The sequence below is a fragment of the Zea mays genome, chromosome 1, assembly GCF_902167145.1.
Source record: "Zea mays cultivar B73 chromosome 1, Zm-B73-REFERENCE-NAM-5.0, whole genome shotgun sequence".
NCBI lineage: Eukaryota > Viridiplantae > Streptophyta > Magnoliopsida > Poales > Poaceae > Zea > Zea mays.
The window spans coordinates 20,124,827-20,142,897 of record NC_050096.1 but is presented as its reverse complement, the minus strand read 5'-3'; the positions used below and the strand labels follow the sequence as shown (position 1 = coordinate 20,142,897).

At 46.6% G+C, this 18,071-nt stretch overlaps 1 protein-coding gene across 1 annotated transcript; it reads left to right on the top strand.

Moving 5' to 3' along the window:
* The first annotated feature begins 1,105 nt into the window (after window positions 1-1,105).
* Window positions 1,106-2,385, top strand: LOC100277752 (WW domain containing protein expressed). Its single transcript, NM_001151240.2, has 2 exons — window positions 1,106-1,540; window positions 1,666-2,385. The coding sequence occupies exons 1-2, from the start codon at window positions 1,289-1,291 to the stop codon at window positions 2,131-2,133; spliced, it is 720 nt and encodes a 239-aa protein (NP_001144712.1). The 5' UTR covers window positions 1,106-1,288; the 3' UTR covers window positions 2,134-2,385.
* The last annotated feature ends 15,686 nt before the right edge of the window (window positions 2,386-18,071 follow it).

Here is an 18,071-nt window from a genome sequence, read left to right as displayed (position 1 = left end):
TATATGCATGCGGTAGTAGTCGAGCGCCGGCTTGGCGACCAGTGATTAATGGCTCAACGACCACCTTGCTTCGAGAACGGGGGAAGAGAGGAACGGAACAAGGGAGAAAAGGAGATGGCTATGAGAGGCGAGAGAGCGGCGCGCGCCATGCACCAGCAGGCAGCAGGCACAGATGCTCTACTCCTATAGGCGAAGGCGATTCCTGTTAATAATCCCCTCTCTCTATCTCTCCGTGACATGATCCTATCCGCTTCCCGGTCACGAATTGAATGCGGTCGCATTCACACAGCCTCAAGCGCGCCCTCAACGGAAACGAAGTTGAATCGTCGTTTCATATTTACAGGTGGGTTTCCGTCCAAGTCTGCAGCTACCCGCTTTCGGCCGGAACGGGAACCCGTCTGGAGGAGGAGGAACTCGATCGACGCGGATAAGGGAAACTAATTAATTACTCAGGCGACGCTGGTGGAGCTATAGCGCCAGCCGATCGATCTGATGGGAGCTAGCTAGAGAGGTTAATGCGCTGCTGCGAGCTAGCTAGCCTTGATGGCGAGCGAGCTAAAAACGATGGTTAACCGCAAAAAAGCCCATGCCGCATGTGAGGGCGGAGAGCGATGCGCTGCGACGATCGGCGGGTGGAGTGAAGAGGCGAGGCGAGGCGAGGAGGAGGAGGAGGACGGAGCAGCACTAATGGCAAATACTTGCCGCGCCCGCGCGGGGACGGGGAGATCGATCGAGCCGGTGACCGAGCCTGCTGCCCCGGAGCATGGGCCGGCCGGCCGCGGAGCCGGATGACACGCAAACGCAATCGAGATATGGCTGGCTGGAATGCGATGCAGGCGCCAGGCGGAGCGGACCAGCGGCCTGCCAGGCCTGAGTGACTGACTGGACCCTGACCAGCAGTAAGTGTAAGTAGCTGTGTGAACATCTCGTGGGCCCGGCCGCAGTGCCTCCCCTTTTAAGATCCTGGCTACCGCTTCTGTGCTCATAAATTTCCGGGCCCCGTCGACGTCGAGCCTCTCCCAGCGGCCGAGGAACCCACTTCTCAGGTCCTCCGTTCCTCCCCCGGCCCCCTATATAAACCGGACACGACCCCCTCGCTGCACCCGAATCCAGTTCCAAACCCATCGCCCCCACACTCCTATCGCGTCGCATATATATATATATATATATATACTCCTACACATCACCAGGAGGTTGCGACCAAGCCAAGTACGTAGTACGCTAGCTAGCTACCACGCTGCTGCACCGGCGACCGCGCGCGTGGGGTGCAACGACATATATAGATCATATGGTGTCGACGCTGCAGTCCACGGCGGCGCTCCGGCCGGAGGCCACCACCAGCAAGCGCGCGCCGTGGCTCTCCCTCGTCGGCAGCGCCGTCGCCTCCTCCACCACCACCACGGGTTCCGCGCCCAACGGCAAGAAGCGGAAGCGGGACGGCAGCGACGAAGACGACTGCGGCGAGGTCGTGGACGGGATCGAGCTCAATTTCGACGCCGCGCCGCTGCCCCCCGAGTGGCAACGCTGCCTCGACATCAAGGTACGTGTACGGAACGGACGAGCGAGCGAGTGAGCGAGTGAGCAGCAAGCAGGCCCGGCGGCGGCCCTGCTTCGGTCTAGTCTACTCTTCTCTGACTCGTGTGTGTGTGTGTGCGTGTCATGCAGTCGGGGCAGATCCACTACTACAACACGAGGACGCAGAAGCGGACGTGGAAGGACCCCAGGGGGGAGCCGGAGTACCGCGCCGCCGCCGAGGAGGAGGAGGAGGAGGACTCCGCGAATTGCGCGCCGCCAGGGCTGGACCTGGAGCTGAACCTCACGTTCGAGCCGCGCCGGGCTGTGGCCCACGAGAAGAAGAGGCCCAAACCCCCCGCGGCTAATAAGGCGACACATGACCGTCGTCGTCAGCCCGCGGAGGAGGCCGAGGACAGCAGCAGCGGCAGCAGCAGGGAGATGGTGGCCGGCGTGTGCATGCGCTGCCACATGCTGGTGATGATGTGCCGCGCCAGCCCGGCGTGTCCCAACTGCAAGTTCCTGCACGCGCCGAGCCGCCCCGTCGCCCCGGAGCCGGAGCCGGAGCCGCCGGTGCCACTGCTCAAGCTCGGCCTCCAGCTGCTCTGCTGCCGGGACTAGCTGGCTGGCTACATACGCTGCATGCCCCACCGGCAGCGTCGATCATCAAATCAAATTAAACGGGAGCGCGTCGTCCGACCGACCTACCATGGATGGTTCTATTCTATACCGTGCTCCCCCCCGGCCTAGCCATGCGTGGAACGAAGTGGAACACAGTAGAGCGCGCGCGCACGTGTGTGCGTCCGCATGTGCAAGGGGTGGGGTGGAGGGGCTCAGGATCACGTTACGTAATTATATTAGAGGCAGCGTAATCCAATCGGACAGCTAGCGTGGAGGAGCGAGGAGGAGTTGCATGGTTAATGGCGAGGGTTTTTTAAATTGGTGCCCTCAGTTTTGGTTGTGTGCTCACTTATACCCTTAGTCGTGTTTTTGCTCAGCTGTGCCCTTCCTATTCTATAGAATAGAAGGGCACAGCTGAGCAAAAAACACAAGTAAGGGTATAGATGAGCACACAACCAAAACTAAGGGCACCAATTTAAAAAAACCCTAATGGCGACGCCGACGCCGTCCGACCGATCGATCAGCTGTACGTACGGTTCGGTTCACCAAGGGGCCGGGCCGGGTATATCGTATCATATAGTATGGCGATGAGTGGTGATGTAGATATACAAGTGCATAGCATGGGTGCAGCTCGGAACTTTCGGGTGTCCGTCACGCATTGTCCGCGCGCGTGCGTGCAATGCATGTACTACTCCGATCCTCCTCCTACATGCTGTACGTACGTAATCCTAATCCTAATCGATCGAACGAACTTGCGGAAAGCTGGTCGGCCCTTGTGGACTGTGGTGTACATATATGTCATTGTTGCATTGCGCTCGCTCTCAATCGATCAGTCTTCGAGAGAGAGAGAGAGAGAGACTCTGACCTGTCTATCTCGATCGCATTGATACTGCCACTAGAAGCAGTAGCGATTAGTAGCATTTTAGCAAGAGAGATGGAGAAAACGTAATATAAGCACGGCACGGCCATATGCAAACTTCGGCCAGAGTGAGTGGGAGCGGCCGCTGGGAAATTCGAACCGGTATTAGTTCGATCTCTTCAGTTCCGTGGCGCTGCCATATAGTAAGTAGTATATTTGCCAATGCCATACCGGTAGCGCTGTCGTGCATACCAAGCTAGGGCGTGCACCCGCATACGGGTGCGCGTGTGTAGATGGATCATGGAAGGCGCGCGAGCTGATTCGGCAACCGGGGTCGAATTAGTGCAAGGAGTTTTGAATGCGCCTCAATTACTGTACTAGCTAGCTAGCTCTGGGTCTGGGTGGCGGATGCAACGAACCGTCCTCTCACGTATTCAATCGCACATATCCAGACTGTAGTGCTGTGCCATCGTCGTTCTCTTGTCATGACAATGAGACGATTCATTGCGTGCAGCAGTAGGAGGACCGGAGGATGTGTGTGTATACAGCCCGGTGTCGCGATCGAGAGCTTAGCAAAGCTCTGGATGATGCAGTACGTACGTACGTACGTGGACGACATTAAACTCTGTCAGGGGTTTTCTTCATTACCCCCTGTTTCCAGGAAAAGGAAAGGCACGAGTGTAACGTTCATCTGTTTCGTCCCCCCATCATTTTTTTTTTCTTCTTCTTCTCCTCCTCATCAGCTGCCAACGCAAAAGGATTTCTTATTAACCTTGTCTCCGTGGCATGTAATCGTCCGTGAACACATTTTTGCGACTGGCACGATCTAATTAAGGGCTTTTTTTCACAAAGTTAGGGACAAACACAAAAGGACCTGTGTACTAGTTACCTCCGAACATTTGTGTTGTCGTGCTTGGCACGGCACCAAATTAGGCCTTTTCGTTTGTGTCGGATTGCACCCGAAATCGTTTTAGATAATCAAAGTTTATATAAATTAAACAGACAATCCGGTTAGAAATCGTTCCGACCCACCAATCTGGTACAAACGAACAAGGCCTTAACCTCGTCAGCGGAGGCCCATCTACGTACGTACGGAGTACGTGGCTATACTGTGCAATCGCCGCGTGCTAGAGTCATTTAGATGCTCTATGCCCACCGCGCGCCAGGATTAAGTGCTGAGCCCCATACTCTACACTCAGATGATAGGCATAATATAAAAAAACAGTTCTAATATAATATGTTGATCCCAAAGAAAAAACAGTTCTAATATGACCCCGAAGATAGTTCTTTTGAAGTCGCCCTCAATAAAAGGCCACACCACCTATGCTAGACAAACGTCCACCTCTAATAATCATTTACAGTTCAAGTATCCTAAAATAACTATCTTTGTGAATTAACGGTCGCATTGCGATGTCTACCTCTGTAAATGATAATCTTCACATACGGTTTCCTGACCTCTACAAATCATTTAGCAGAGATGACGCTCTTAAGAAGAGGCATATCTCTGAGTATAGTTGTCTAAAAATTATATCCTTTTATATACAATCACTATATGATTATTAATCTTAGATCAAATTGTTGAGCCTAATACAACTTTGCAGCTGCCATTTTTTGTTCGAAACTTTATATCCCATATACAATTTTGTTTTCATTTCTAAGAGTTTTAGAATTTAGAATCTAGATTTTCAAATGACATCGAACGCTAAAAGCCATAACACAGTTAGTACCACATTTATAGCTATCGAAGTTGTATACAACTTTGTGTAGCTACCAGGTTTATGATGTTTAGTTATTTAGAGTCTCGAACATGTGATTAAAATGATATAATTTCAAGTTTACCTTTTGTAGTTAACAAGTTTATGATTTCAAGTTATTTAGAGTCCCAAATATGGGATTCAAGTTTACATATTTTAAATTTTAAAAAATTTAAAGAACCTCAAATATTTTATACAGTGCAGCGGTCGACCCAAATTACAATTTTGTTTTTGATATTTTTATTTGAGACTGTATATAGTGCCAAATGTTTAGTTCAAGATTTAAGGTTTTGATATTCGAAATTTCTGAACAGTCTTGGATGAAGACATGCAACTGTATCATACTTACACTTACATACACATATTCTACACATATTCCACGGTGCTTCATGTTGGGGACTTGTTCTCAAATACTATAAATTAAGAACAATGCAACACAAGATGTTAAATGTTAATGCTCTTCGTCCTTCGAAGCATTATTTCTCTTATGATATAATGATCTTCAGACGAAGGGTATGAAGAACATACCTTCATCATCGCAATATATGTTAAATAAAAGAAGGGGCATAAGATATATGTGAAACAACATAAACTGTCATATAACATTATTAACTCATTCTTATTCATTATATCATCATGGAAAAGCAGGAACAATATTGAATTACAAAGGTACCTTCGGCTTGTCAGAAGGCAAAAAAGCACAAGCGTGACGCACAAGCAGGTATAAGTCAGCGTGAACAGTACGGGGGTACTGTTCAACTATTTATAAGCACAGGATAGCCTATGAGAAATTATAGTTATGCCCTTTACATTTACTATTGGTTTATAGAAAAATCTATGAGGATTGGATAGCCTTTTCCCCTTTAAGTCGGTTCCTTTTTCCGCGATTGAGCCAAAGCTCCTTTGTGCATAGCTTCGAAGCAGCAGCAACCTTCGTCACGATCATGTCCTTCTCATCCTACATGCCTTTTAATCCTGAATCCGAAGATACCTGTTTATAAATCATGCTTGACAAACACTGTTAAATTACGTTTTTGAGGACCTTCGGAGGACGAAGGCCCCCAACAGTAGCCCCTCGCAGTATTAATTTGTTTTAGGATAACGAATTCAGACTGCGACATGGACGAAGGCCTTAAGCCGAAGGTCCGAAAAAACACCTTCATTTTGCTAGAATAGCAACAATCAATGATAGACGGGGACCCTCCAATTTGGAACGCGTCGAGCGTATAAATAAGAACTCACCCTGACCACATTTGGTACCCTGTTTTTGCCACTTGCTTTGTTTGCTCAATTTTATAGCTCTTGCTCACCAACGCTTGCTTAGTTTCTCAAGGTTTTTAAGCTTCGGTTTGGAGGATACATTTTCGTCATTTCCGAAGAAAAGATGTCTCAAGACAAGAAAGTTTATGCTAAGACGAAGCTCACCGAAGAGGAGAAGCTCTTTGAGAAGAAGAAAGCTGTTGATCCTTATATAGTTGGGTTTTTAGAATCAATGGCAAAATCAAATACAGAGAAGATTACAAAAGAGATATTGGAAGGCCTGTCTGAAGATACTGGCGACAGTGACAGTTATGATGCTGAAAGTGGGGGTGAAGATTTTGAGGACCGACCCTGAAGGCCAAGTCATGCGATTTTCGAAAAATCGACCATCAAAAAAATCACCTTGAGAGCATGAGGGGAAGATACTTTCGGGATATGTCTATTGTGAGAGCTGGCGGAGACAACAACGTCCCTGCCCCTGAAGAAAACGAAGTTGCGATTTACCAAAGCTTCTTCAAAGCTGGGCTTCGGTTTCCATTAAGCAGGTTTGTGGTCGAAGTGTTGAAAATTTATCAGATCTTCCTTCATCAGATAACCCCCGAAGCTATTATTAGAATAGAAATTTTTGTCTGGGCTGTGAGAAGACAGGGAGTGGAGCCAAGCGCGAAATGTTTCTGCAGTATGCATGAACTTGCATATGAGACGAAGGCCATGGGCAAGGAACAATATCACAATAACTTTGGCTGTTATGGATTTACTGCCCGCCCCAACGCAAGCTATCTGGTGCCAACATACTGAAAAAGGTGGCCAGGAGCCTAGATGGAGGAATGGTTTTACGTGAAGAATGACTTGAAGGCAAGAGAGGATATCAAAGAAGTTATTATGCGCCCCATTTGGTCCCGCTTCGGCCTTCGAAGGCCAAAGGTTAAGATTGACGAAGCCGCCGAAGCATGCCAAAAAGCTTTTGGTACTGTCTGCTTTTTTATTGGTACAAGAGATTTAATCCAGGAGCATATAACCTTCAGAGTATGGCCGCTTGTAGAGAACTGGGAAATGCCGAAGGAGACTGTTACCAAGTCTGGCGAAGGTGAGTTGGTTCGACTGAAATATACCTTCAAATACGGAGACAAATTTGACGAACCGAATGATGACTGGCTGAAAAGTATCGAAGCTATAAGTGATGAATTACTTGGGTCGTATTCCAAAGCAAAAGATAATGCATTATCCACATCCTTCGGTGGCCGGGGAAAAAAGAGATTGAATAGAGTTTTCGATGCCACTGGTTTTATTTACCCCGACTACTGCTACCCGCTCCGGGGATGGGGAAAGAAGAGGAAAATTGTTGCTTTGACCAAGGCTGCTGCTTTGGCCACTCCAGATGAGCCTGCGTCGAAGAGCAAGAAGTTGAAGGTTCTCACCCATCAGCCACGTTATATTGAGTCGGTCGTGGTGCCTGAATTTGGCGGGGAGACTTCTTTAGCTGCTGAACCAAATGAGCCCATTTCTCCTACGCAGAAGGCTGAAGAACCGGCTACCATGTCGAAGGCGTCCTCAGCCGAGCTCTCTGAGTCAAAGGCTGGTAGAGATAAGGCCGAAGAACCAAACACTGAAGAAACAAAAATGTTAGAAATTTTAAGCCCTTCGGTGGAAGTAACAGTGCCGAAGGCACAAAAAAGTCTTGCGGCAACCCCGAAAAGAAAAAGGATGGTAAATGTACTAGACGTGCTAGAAACAGTAAAGCTTTAAGCTCTACTCCTTGAAGGAAAAAGCTGCAGAACTTGAGAAACAGATAGGTATTGCTTATTGGCTTGTACCTTCGCCGTTTGTTTTTTCGAGACTTCGAACTAATTGATTTTTTCTATCGCAACTGAGCTATCTCCTCCACCGGAGCCGTTCGACCCTCTCGCCGACCCGGAGACAAAGAAAGCGATAGAAATCATTAATATGGTCGAAGCTATTGTCGACGAAGTTGTTACTAAACTACTTAACGAAGCTGCAGAAACAGTTCTGAAGGAAGAAGAGTAGTTATTTGTAAAAGCATTTTTAGAATGTTAGTGTAACATTTGCTGAACTAAGTTTGTAATATTTTATGTTTACAATTTTGAATCTAATATGTAAGTTGTTTATAATTTAATTCTTTGCGATGCATGAAATTTTACATACATACCGTTTTTGAGCCTTCGGCGAAAAAACACCTTCCCTTCTTTTCATGCTTCATAAAGAAGAGCTTTTTATGCCTCGTAAGAACATCCACACTTCGTAAAAACATCAGTGCTTCGTAGACAATAGATCCCTTCTTCCATATCAGAACTGATGAAGTTGTAATTCTCAGCTTACTTTATGCCTTGGCACCTTTTCATTTTCGTAAAATGTTCTCCGAAGATCGGCTTTGCTTGCAATTCATGTCATTGGTGTGATATGATGTATGATGTGATGCTATGCGATATGATGCAATGAAATGATGCAAGGAATGATGCCAATGCCGAAGACACACCCACGCTAAAATAGTGCGTCCCCTTAGGGACAATCAAAATTTCTTTGCCGCTTATTTTTCGGCTTCACCACTTATTTTTTGGTGTAAGTTCTGCATCCCCTAAGGAACGTCTTTTGAAGTTCTTCGTCTTCTATTTCGGCGGTATTTGGCTCTGCATTCCCTTTGGAACGACTTTTGAGCAGAAAACTTACACTGCGTTCCCTTAGGAACAACTTTTTGTAGCTTCGACAAACTTACTCTGCGTTCCTTAAGAACGACTTTTTGGTAGCTTTGGTGAAACTTGCAATACGATTTTTAGCTCTGCATTCCCATAGGAATATCTTTTTGTAACTTCTGCATTCTCGTAAGTTTGTGACGAAGATATATTTCATTTCGACATAAACGAAGCTAGTACAGGAAATTAAAAATGATGAGAAAACTAGGTTTACATTGATTATTCCTTATTAAAAAGAAAATGACAGTGAATGTAAAACTGTGCCAATGGTAGGATATCTGTCAATAGATGTGTTTTGATTCTGGGACAGTACTGTTAACTGTGCGAGCTTCGGATCCCTCCCTGAAATCTCGCTGCTGATGGGTCTGTTGGCTCCCTTCTGGCTACTGACCTCGCGAATAGGCAGGTTGTAGTGGTGGCGGAAGTGGAAGTTGTGGCCAAGAAACTTGTGGCTGACTAGCTGAAGCAACAGAAGCTGCATGATGATTACCCACATATTCTGGTACGTAGGGTGAGTGACACGAAGCAGTGTGCAGGACCTGCTTTGGTTGAGTTTTCCGAGCTTCGGCTTCTACGATCTCTTTCTGCTTTTGGATGGTGATTTGACACGTTCTTGTATTGTGGCCCTTGTCTTCACCACAAAATAAGCAGTAGATCTTCCTGGGCTGGTCCCCATATCTTCCTCTGAAGCCCCTGGCGCCTCTGCCTCTTGGAGCTGGCGGCCGGAAAGAGCTTTGTTGCTGCCCCGAAGCTTATGAAGAATACTGTGGTCTCTGCAGTTGACTTCCTTTGTCATCACTCTGAGTGGAGTTGTGAATAGACCTGACGTGCCTCGGGTGGATTCTTCCTCCGAAGCCCCTGGTCATCTCAGAGAACATGTATGCCTCCTCCTTTCTTTGGCGGAAGTCATTGTCAGCCTGGATGTATTCATCCATCTTCTGAAGCAGCTTCTCCAAAGTCTGTGGGGGCTTTCTAGCGAAATACTGAGCAGTAGGTCCTGGATGAAGCCCCTTAATCATGGCCTCAATGACAATTTCATTGGGCACTGTAGGCGCTTGTGCTCTTAGGCGCAAGAACCTTCGAACATATGCTTGGAGATATTCCTCATGGTCTTGCGTGCACTGAAATAGGGCCTGAGCTCTGACTGGCTTCGTTTGAAAGCCTTGGAAACTTGTCACTAGCATATCCTTGAGTTTCTGCCAGGAAGTAATAGTCCCTAGCCGGAGAGAAGAATACCATGTCTGAGCCACGTTCCGAACTGCCATGACGAAGGATTTGGCCATGACGGCTGCATTGCCTCCATATGAAGATATAGTTGCTTCATAACTCATCAAAAACTGCTTCGGGTCTGAATGCCCATCATACATGGGAAGCTGAGGTGGCTTGTATGATGGGGGCCATGGGATAGCCTGCAGTTCTCCTGCCAAGGGAGAAGCATCATCAAAAATAAAGGTATCATGATTAAAATCATCATACCATCCATCGTCATTGAACAAGCCTTCTTGATGAAGCTCCCTGTGTTGGGGCCTTCGATCTTGTTCGTCTTGAGCAAGATGGCATACTTCTTCAGTGGCTTCGTCGATCTGCCTTTGAAGATCAGCCAGTCGGTCCATCTTCTCCTTCTTCCTTTGTACTTGCTGATGGATTATTTCCATGTTTTTGATTTCTTGGTCCAACTCCTCCTCCTGGAGTGTTGGACTAGTGGCCTTCCTCTTCTGGCTTCGGGCCTCTCGGAGAGAAAGGGTCTTCTGATTTGGGTCCAGTGGTTGTAGTGCGGCAGCCCCTGGCGCTGAAGCTTTCTTCGGCGGCATGACAAAGGTTAGTGCTTGCCGAAGGTGGTCGAAAAAGGGTTCACCGGAGGTGGGCGCCGATGTTGGGGACTTGTTCTCAAATACTATGAATTAAGAACAAGGTAACACAAGATGTTAAATGTTAATGCTCTTCGTCCTTCGAAGCATTATTTTCCTTAGGATATAATGATCTTCAGACGAAGGTTATGAAGGACATACCTTCATCATCGCAATATATGTTAAATAAAAGAAGGGGCATAAGACATATGTGAAACAACATAAACTATAATATAACATTATTAACTCATTCTTATTCATTATATCATCATGGAAAAGCAGGAACAATATTGAATTACAAAGGTACATTCGGCTTGTCAGAAGGCAAAAAAGCACAAGCGTGACGCACAAGCAGGTACAAGTCAGCGTGAACAGTACGGGGGTACTGTTCACCTATTTATAGGCACATGATAGCCTATGAGAAATTATAGTCATGCCCTTTACATTTACTATTGGTTTATAGAAAAATCTATGAGGATTGGATAGCCTTTTCCCCTTTAAGTCGGTTCCTTTTCCCGCGATTGAGCCGAAGCTCCTTTGTGCATAGCTTCGAAGCAGCAGCAATCTTCGTCACGATCATGTCCTTCTCATCCTACATGCCTTTTAATCCTGAATCCGAAGGTACCTGTTTATAAATCATGCTTGACAAACACTGTTAAATTACGTTTTTTAGGACCTTCGGAGGACGAAGGCCCCCAACACTTCACAAATCTAAAAATTTTATAGTTCAAACTATTTTATTTGAGACCATTTAGGTGCCAGAATATTCTGAACAAGATTACTAAATGTCAACATAGAAGATATGGTCATATACACTCTTTGAAAAAAGATATATACCAGGGGTATGCAAAAACAATTTAACAAAGAAGGGTATAATAGATGGGTCCGTGGGCTCGCTCAAGAGCCTAGAGACTCGACTTACGTTACTAGAAGAGGATTATAATTTCTACCCATAAGAAAACTCTAGGAAGATAAACATGGCAAACATCCTACCAGAGCATCATGAAAGGAGATCACGAAGCATCGCTTGGAATAGTTAGGCTAAACCAAGCTAAATCCACAAACTTCTAAGGGTAGGTGAAATAGAGATCGTTGTGCTGAAACTTTCACTAGAACCGAGTGGGAACCGAGAGCTAGGAGGTTATGGTGCTCAATTGATACTTAAGCTTGTAATATTCTCCGTCAATATGTTTATCAATTACAAGAACATAGAATATTATACACACTAGAATAAAGAGCGCCCTCTCGGGCGCTATAGCGCTCATATGTTAACCTTCAGCTAGCACAAGTATAGAAACATCACCTCAAGTAGACTTTAAGGTACATAAGTAACTCCAGATAAAAGTAAACGGTAGAGTCATATAGTAAAGGCTAACAGCGAATAAACAAATTTCGTCGATGTGGCACCAAACTTAGCTAAATGAAGAAAGTGGTAGCCCAAAGTTAGTCATGGAATAGAATACACTTCTAGGTCATCAAAAGATATTGTGTACACAGATGCTTAGATAACACAGTTTGCAGCCTTGTAAGCTAGAATGAATGCTAGAACTATAAGAGGAGGGACAAATGTTTTCAGACTTGACGCACTGCTAAAACTGTCAGATATGCGTGGAGCTGACAGGAAGACAACCCTCGTGCACTTTGTTGTCCAAGAGATGGAGCGATCACAAGGACCAAAGGCTTCAGATAAGCTTAGTGGAAAAGGGAAGGTATTCAGAAATGGGAACATAATTTGTTTCAGAGTTAAGTAATGCTTGGCAATGTCAAGAAGGTAGCAAGTATAGATTTAGATACCTGATGATCCTCAACCTCAATTAGTTATGCAAATTGAGAATTATAGGAGGCAGCTGAAGCAGTCAGTAACAAAAATACAAAACCAAAAAAAAATCCAGAACACGATGATTCATCCAAGACATCATAATCATCGTTCTCACACGCATAAGTATAATTGTATGATCAATGCCTTCAACGGTCTTGAGAAGAGGGTCACTTTTTTGTTGCTGGATGGCCAGGTTCAACACATGCCCATTTTCGGGGTTCTGGGACGGGGATGGAGGCGGCGGCTAGGTTTTTGGGACGGGTGGGATCCTAGGAGGAGACAAGAGCAGTGGCAGAGGACGGGCCAAAATTTAGGTGTTGCTAGCGCAACAATGAAAAAAATTTACAACAAAGTCTAAACATAGCTACAAAACAAGTGTTGGAAATAAAAAAATCTTATTCATAATAGCGAATAAATTCTAAGAAAGAGAAAATGAGTTAATAATCACAAAATAAAGTAAAAAAAATGTTAAACAAGTGAAATAAAAAAGAGTCTAGTGAAATAAAGACTTGCTCCAAATCCAGACACACACGCATCAATTAGATTTTTATTCAGCTTTTCCCTCCCCCTCTCTATCTCTATGTATGTGTGTGTCTCAAAGACAATTTTTTGCTTGGCTTTTGTATATTACAGAAGTAGCACTCACACTCGTCTCTCTCGGGTATGACTCAGCAGTAAGCACCACATCCCTTAATGTGATGTGAAGCCGCATCCCCTATCTCTCTCTCCTCCGTCGGACACAGAGCCATAACCTCCAGTTCACCATACGAGTTAGCCATTGCCACATCTATTTCAGTACTCGGTAGGGGCGGAACGTGGCAGGGCTTGGGTGCTCGGTCTAGGCTGGGGATAGGGCGCATCTCAGCGTGGCAGAGTCGGCTGCTCGGCAGACCTCGGAACGTGGCGTCAGGGCGGAGCTCAATGGTGTTGTGCGACGCGAAAGCAGAACAGACGGAGCTCAGCGAACTTGGGCAGCGCTGGTGACTCGGGAGGCCAGAGACGGATGGGACGACGCCACAACGGTGCTGAGTCTTGGCGGCTCAACGGAGGCATTTTAACAATTAAACATGATAGAAAAAACTTGTTCTAGCTCACAATCACGGCACCACATAGAAACCATCATCACCAAATGTAATCCCCACTGACAGACAAATGGGAAGACGAGGTGTGCGAAAAGGGATCAGCAGGAGGAGGCCTTACCACGTGGCGGTTGGCCTCAAACTTGTCCAGGACACCTGACGCCTGCGCGGGAGAGACAACACAAGGCCAGTCCCGTCCGCAAGCAGGAAGGGAGATCGAGATCAAAAGGGAGGCGGAGAGGGGGGATTGGGGGAACTGATTTCCTGGTAGAAGAGGTGGCGGTGGAAGTTGAGCGCCGTGTGGTAAAGAAGGTGCACCCACTTCTTATGCGCCGCTCGCCGAGCTAGGCCAGGTACACCGCCATCGATTCCATAGACCTCGCCGCCACTGCTCCTTTCTCTCTCTCCTCTCGCTACAACGGTCGAGCTGGAGAATGGGAATCAGATTCGGATGGGATCCCTCCACCAAGTTGGTCTACGCGGCGGTGGCGTGGCAGATCTGCTCCAAGCCGTGAAAACCGATAGAGCTGCGTGCTGCGGCGGCGGGAGGAGGGAGGGGGAGGCAGAGGGAGGTGGCGAGGTAGTTTGGGCTTGTGGTGGAGGAGGCGAGCGAAGCGATCACAAAGAAGAGAGCGCAGCGACATAGACGTGGGGAGGTCGGCGACTCGGCAAGCAGGGGCCATGAGCGCGACGAGCATGAGGCAGTGTCGTATGGAGCAGCAGTGCTGCACGGGACGGAGGGAGAGGGCACCGGACACGACATCTCCCACAACTTTAGTGGATAAAAAATTTAGATCCGATCCCGCCACGAGTCGGCAGGTGAGACCGATGTCGTACGCCCGTACCCTGGAAGCGCGGAGGTGGCTCCAAAATGCTTCAGGTTTTCAGGAAGTAGATTATGATCCTAACCTCTCTAAAACACACTGAAAGGGAATTAGGCTTACACCTAGTTCCTAAATAATTTTGGTGGTTGAATTGACCAACACAAACAATTGGACTAACTAGTTTGCTCTAGTGTATAAGTTATACAGGTGTCAAAGGTTCACAACAAGCCAATTAAAAAGACCAAAGTTGGGTTCAAAATAGAGAGCTAAAGGCATCCCGAAAGGCTCCCTGGTCTGGCGCACCGGACTGTCCGGTGCACCAGGGGACTTCGCCCAGAACTCCTCAGCCTCGAGATTTTCCAGGAGCCGGTCCGCTATAATTCACCGGACTGTCCGGTGTAACAGCAGGACAACGGCTACTTCGCGCCAACGGTCACCTGCAACGGCATTTAATGCGCGCCAGAGCGCGCAGGCGTCAGGCACGCCCATGCTGGCGCACCGGACACTCTACAGTACATGTCCGGTGCGCCACCGGACATCGAGGCGGGCCCAGAAGTCAGAACTCCAACGGTCAAATTGCAACGGCTTTGGTGACGTGGCTGGCGCACCGGACATGTCCGGTGTACACCGGACTGTCCGGTGCACCATACGACAGACAGCCTCCACCAACGGTCATGTTTGGTGGTTGGGGCTATAAATACCCCAGCCACCCCACCATTCATTGCATCCAAGTTTTCCAGCTTCCAACTACTATACAAGAGCTAGCATTCATTGCAAAGCACACCAAAAGAGATCAAATCCTCTCCCAACTCCACACAAAGCCTTAGTGACTAGAGAGAGTGATTTGTAGTGTTCATTTGAGCTCTTGCGCTTGGATCGCTTCTTTTCTTTCGCATTCTTTCTTGTGATCAAACACTCACTTGTAATTGAGGCAAGAGACACCAATTGTGTGGTGGTCCTTGCGGGAAGTTTGATTCCCAAGTGATTTGAGAAGAGAAGCTCACTCGGTCCGAGGGACCGTTTGAGAGAGGGAAGGGTTGAAAGAGACCCGACCTTTGTGGCCTCCTCAACGGGGAGTAGGTTTGCGAGAACCGAACCTCGGTAAAACAAATCCGCGTGTCACACTCTTCATTTGCTTGCGATTTGTTTTGCACCCTCTCTCTCGCGGACTCGTTTTTATTTCTAACGCTAACTCGGCTTGTAGTTGTGTTTATATTTGTAAATTTCAGTTTCGCCCTATTCACCCCCCCTCTAGGTGACTATCAATTGGTATCAGAGCCAGGTGCTTCATTAGAGCCTAACCGCTCGAAGTGATGTCGGGAGATCACGCCAAGAAGGAGATGGAGACCGGCGAAAAGCCCACTACAAGCCACGGGAGCACTTCATCGGAAGAGTCCCGCACCAAGAGGAAGGAGAAGAAAGACTCCTCCAAAGGGAAGGAGAAGAAGGACTCCTCCAAAGGAAAGGATAAGAAATCTTCTTCACACAAAGAGAAGAAGGAGAAGTCTTCCTCCCACAAGCCGCAACGGAGTGGGGACAAGAAAAAGAAGATGAGGAAAGTGGTCTACTACGAGACCGACTCTTCATCAACATCCACCTCCGGCTCCGACGCGGCTTCCGTCACTTCTAAGCGCCAAGAGCGCAAGAAGTATAGTAAGATTCCCCTACGCTATCCTCGCATTTCTAGACATACACCTTTACTTTCCGTCCCATTAGGCAAACCACCAACATTTGATGGTGAAGATTACGCTAGGTGGAGTGATTTAATGCGATTTCATCTAACCTCACTCCACAAAAGTATATGGGATGTTGTTGAGTTTGGTGCACAGGTACCATCCGTAGGGGATAAAGATTATGATGAGGACGAGGTTGCCCAAATCGAGCACTTCAACTCTCAAGCAACAACAATACTCCTCGCCTCTCTAAGTAGAGAGGAATATAACAAGGTGCAAGGGTTGAAGAATGCAAAGGAGATTTGGGATCTACTCAAGACCGCACACGAGGGTGATGAACTCACCAAAATCACCAAGCGGGAAACGATCGAGGGGGAGCTCGGTCGCTTTCATCTTCGCCAAGGGGAGGAGCCACAAGATATGTACAACCGGCTCAAAACTTTGGTGAACCAAGTGTGCAACCTCGGGAGCAAGAAATGGGATGACCACGAGGTGGTTAAGGTTATTCTTAGATCACTCATCTTCCTTAACCCCACTCAAGTTCAATTAATTTGTGGTAATCCTAGATATACACTAATGACCCCCGAGGAAGTTATCGGGAATTTTGTGAGCTTTGAATGTATGATCAAGGGCTCAAAGAAGATCAACGAGCTTGATGATCCCTCCACGTCCGAAGCACAACCGGTGGCTTTCAAGGCGACGGAGGAAAAGAAGGAAGAGTCTACACCAAGTAGACAACCAATCGACGCTTCAAAGCTCGACAATGAGGAGATGACTTTAATCATTAAAAGCTTTCGCCAAATCCTCAAGCAACGGAAGGGGAAGGATTACAAATCCCGTTCCAAGAAGGTTTGCTACAAGTGTGGTAAGCCCGGTCACTTTATTGCTAAATGTCCATTATCAAGTGACAGTGATAGGGATAACGACAAGAAGGTCAAGAGGAGAGAAAAGAAGAGGTACCACAAGAAGAGGGGCGGCGATGCCCACGTGTGCCGCGAGTGGGACTCCGACGAGAGCTCCACCGACTCCTCCGACGACGAGGACGCCGCCAACATCGCCTTCACCAAGGGACTCCTCTTCCCCAACGTCGGCCACAAGTGCCTCATGACAAAGGACGACAAAAAAAGAAGGTTAAATCTAAATCCTCCACTAGATATGAGTCCTCTAGTGATGATAATGCTAGTGATGAGGAAGATAATTTGCGTACCCTTTTTGCCAACCTTAACATGGAACAAAAAGAAAAATTAAATGAATTAATTAGTGCTATCCATGAAAAGGATGACCTTTTGGATTCCCAAGAGGACTTCCTAATTAAGGAAAATAAAAAACATGTTAAGGTTAAAAATGCTTATGCTCTAGAAATTGAAAATTGTGAAAAATTATCTAGTGAGCTAAGCACTTGCCATGAGACAATAGACAACCTTAGAAATGAAAATGCTAATTTGTTAGCTAAGGTTGATTCTCATGTTTGTAATGTTTCAGTTACCAATTCTAGAAATAATGATGATGATTTACTTGCTAGGATTGAAGAATTGAACATTTCTCTTGCTAGCCTTAGGATTGAAAATGAAAAATTGCTTGCTAAGGCTAAAGATTTTGGATGTTTGCAATGCTACTATTTCCGACCTTAGAACTAAGAATGACATGTTACATGCTAAGGTCGTAGAATTAAAATCTTGCAAACCCTCTACATCTATCGTTGAGCATGTATCTATTTGTACTAGATGTAGAGATGTTGATATCAATGCTATTCATGATCACATGTCTTTAATTAAACAACAAAATGATCATATAGCAAAATTAGATGCTAAAATTGCCGAGCATAACTTAGAAAATGAAAAATTTAAATTTGCTAGAAGTATGCTCTATAATGGGAGACAATGTCAAAATTAGTGCCCCTCCTAAGAAATTGTCAAATTTTGTTAAGGGTAAGGCTCCCATGCCTCAGGATAACGAGGGTTACATTTTGTACCCTGCCGGTTATCCCGAGAGCAAGATTAGGAGAATTCACTATAGGAAGTCTCACTCTGGCCCTAACCATGCTTTTATGTATAAGGGTGAGACATCTAGCTCTAGGCAACCAACCAGTGCTAAGTTGCCTAAGAAGAAAACTCC

Excerpts from the sequence above, each read along its gene's own strand:
- LOC100277752 (NM_001151240.2), top strand. The coding sequence starts at position 1,289 with ATGGTGTCGACGCTGCAGTCCACGGCGGCGCTCCGGCCGGAGGCCACC. Across the intron at positions 1,541-1,665 it reads AACGCTGCCTCGACATCAAG|TCGGGGCAGATCCACTACTA; the intron begins GTACGTGTACGG and ends CGTGTCATGCAG.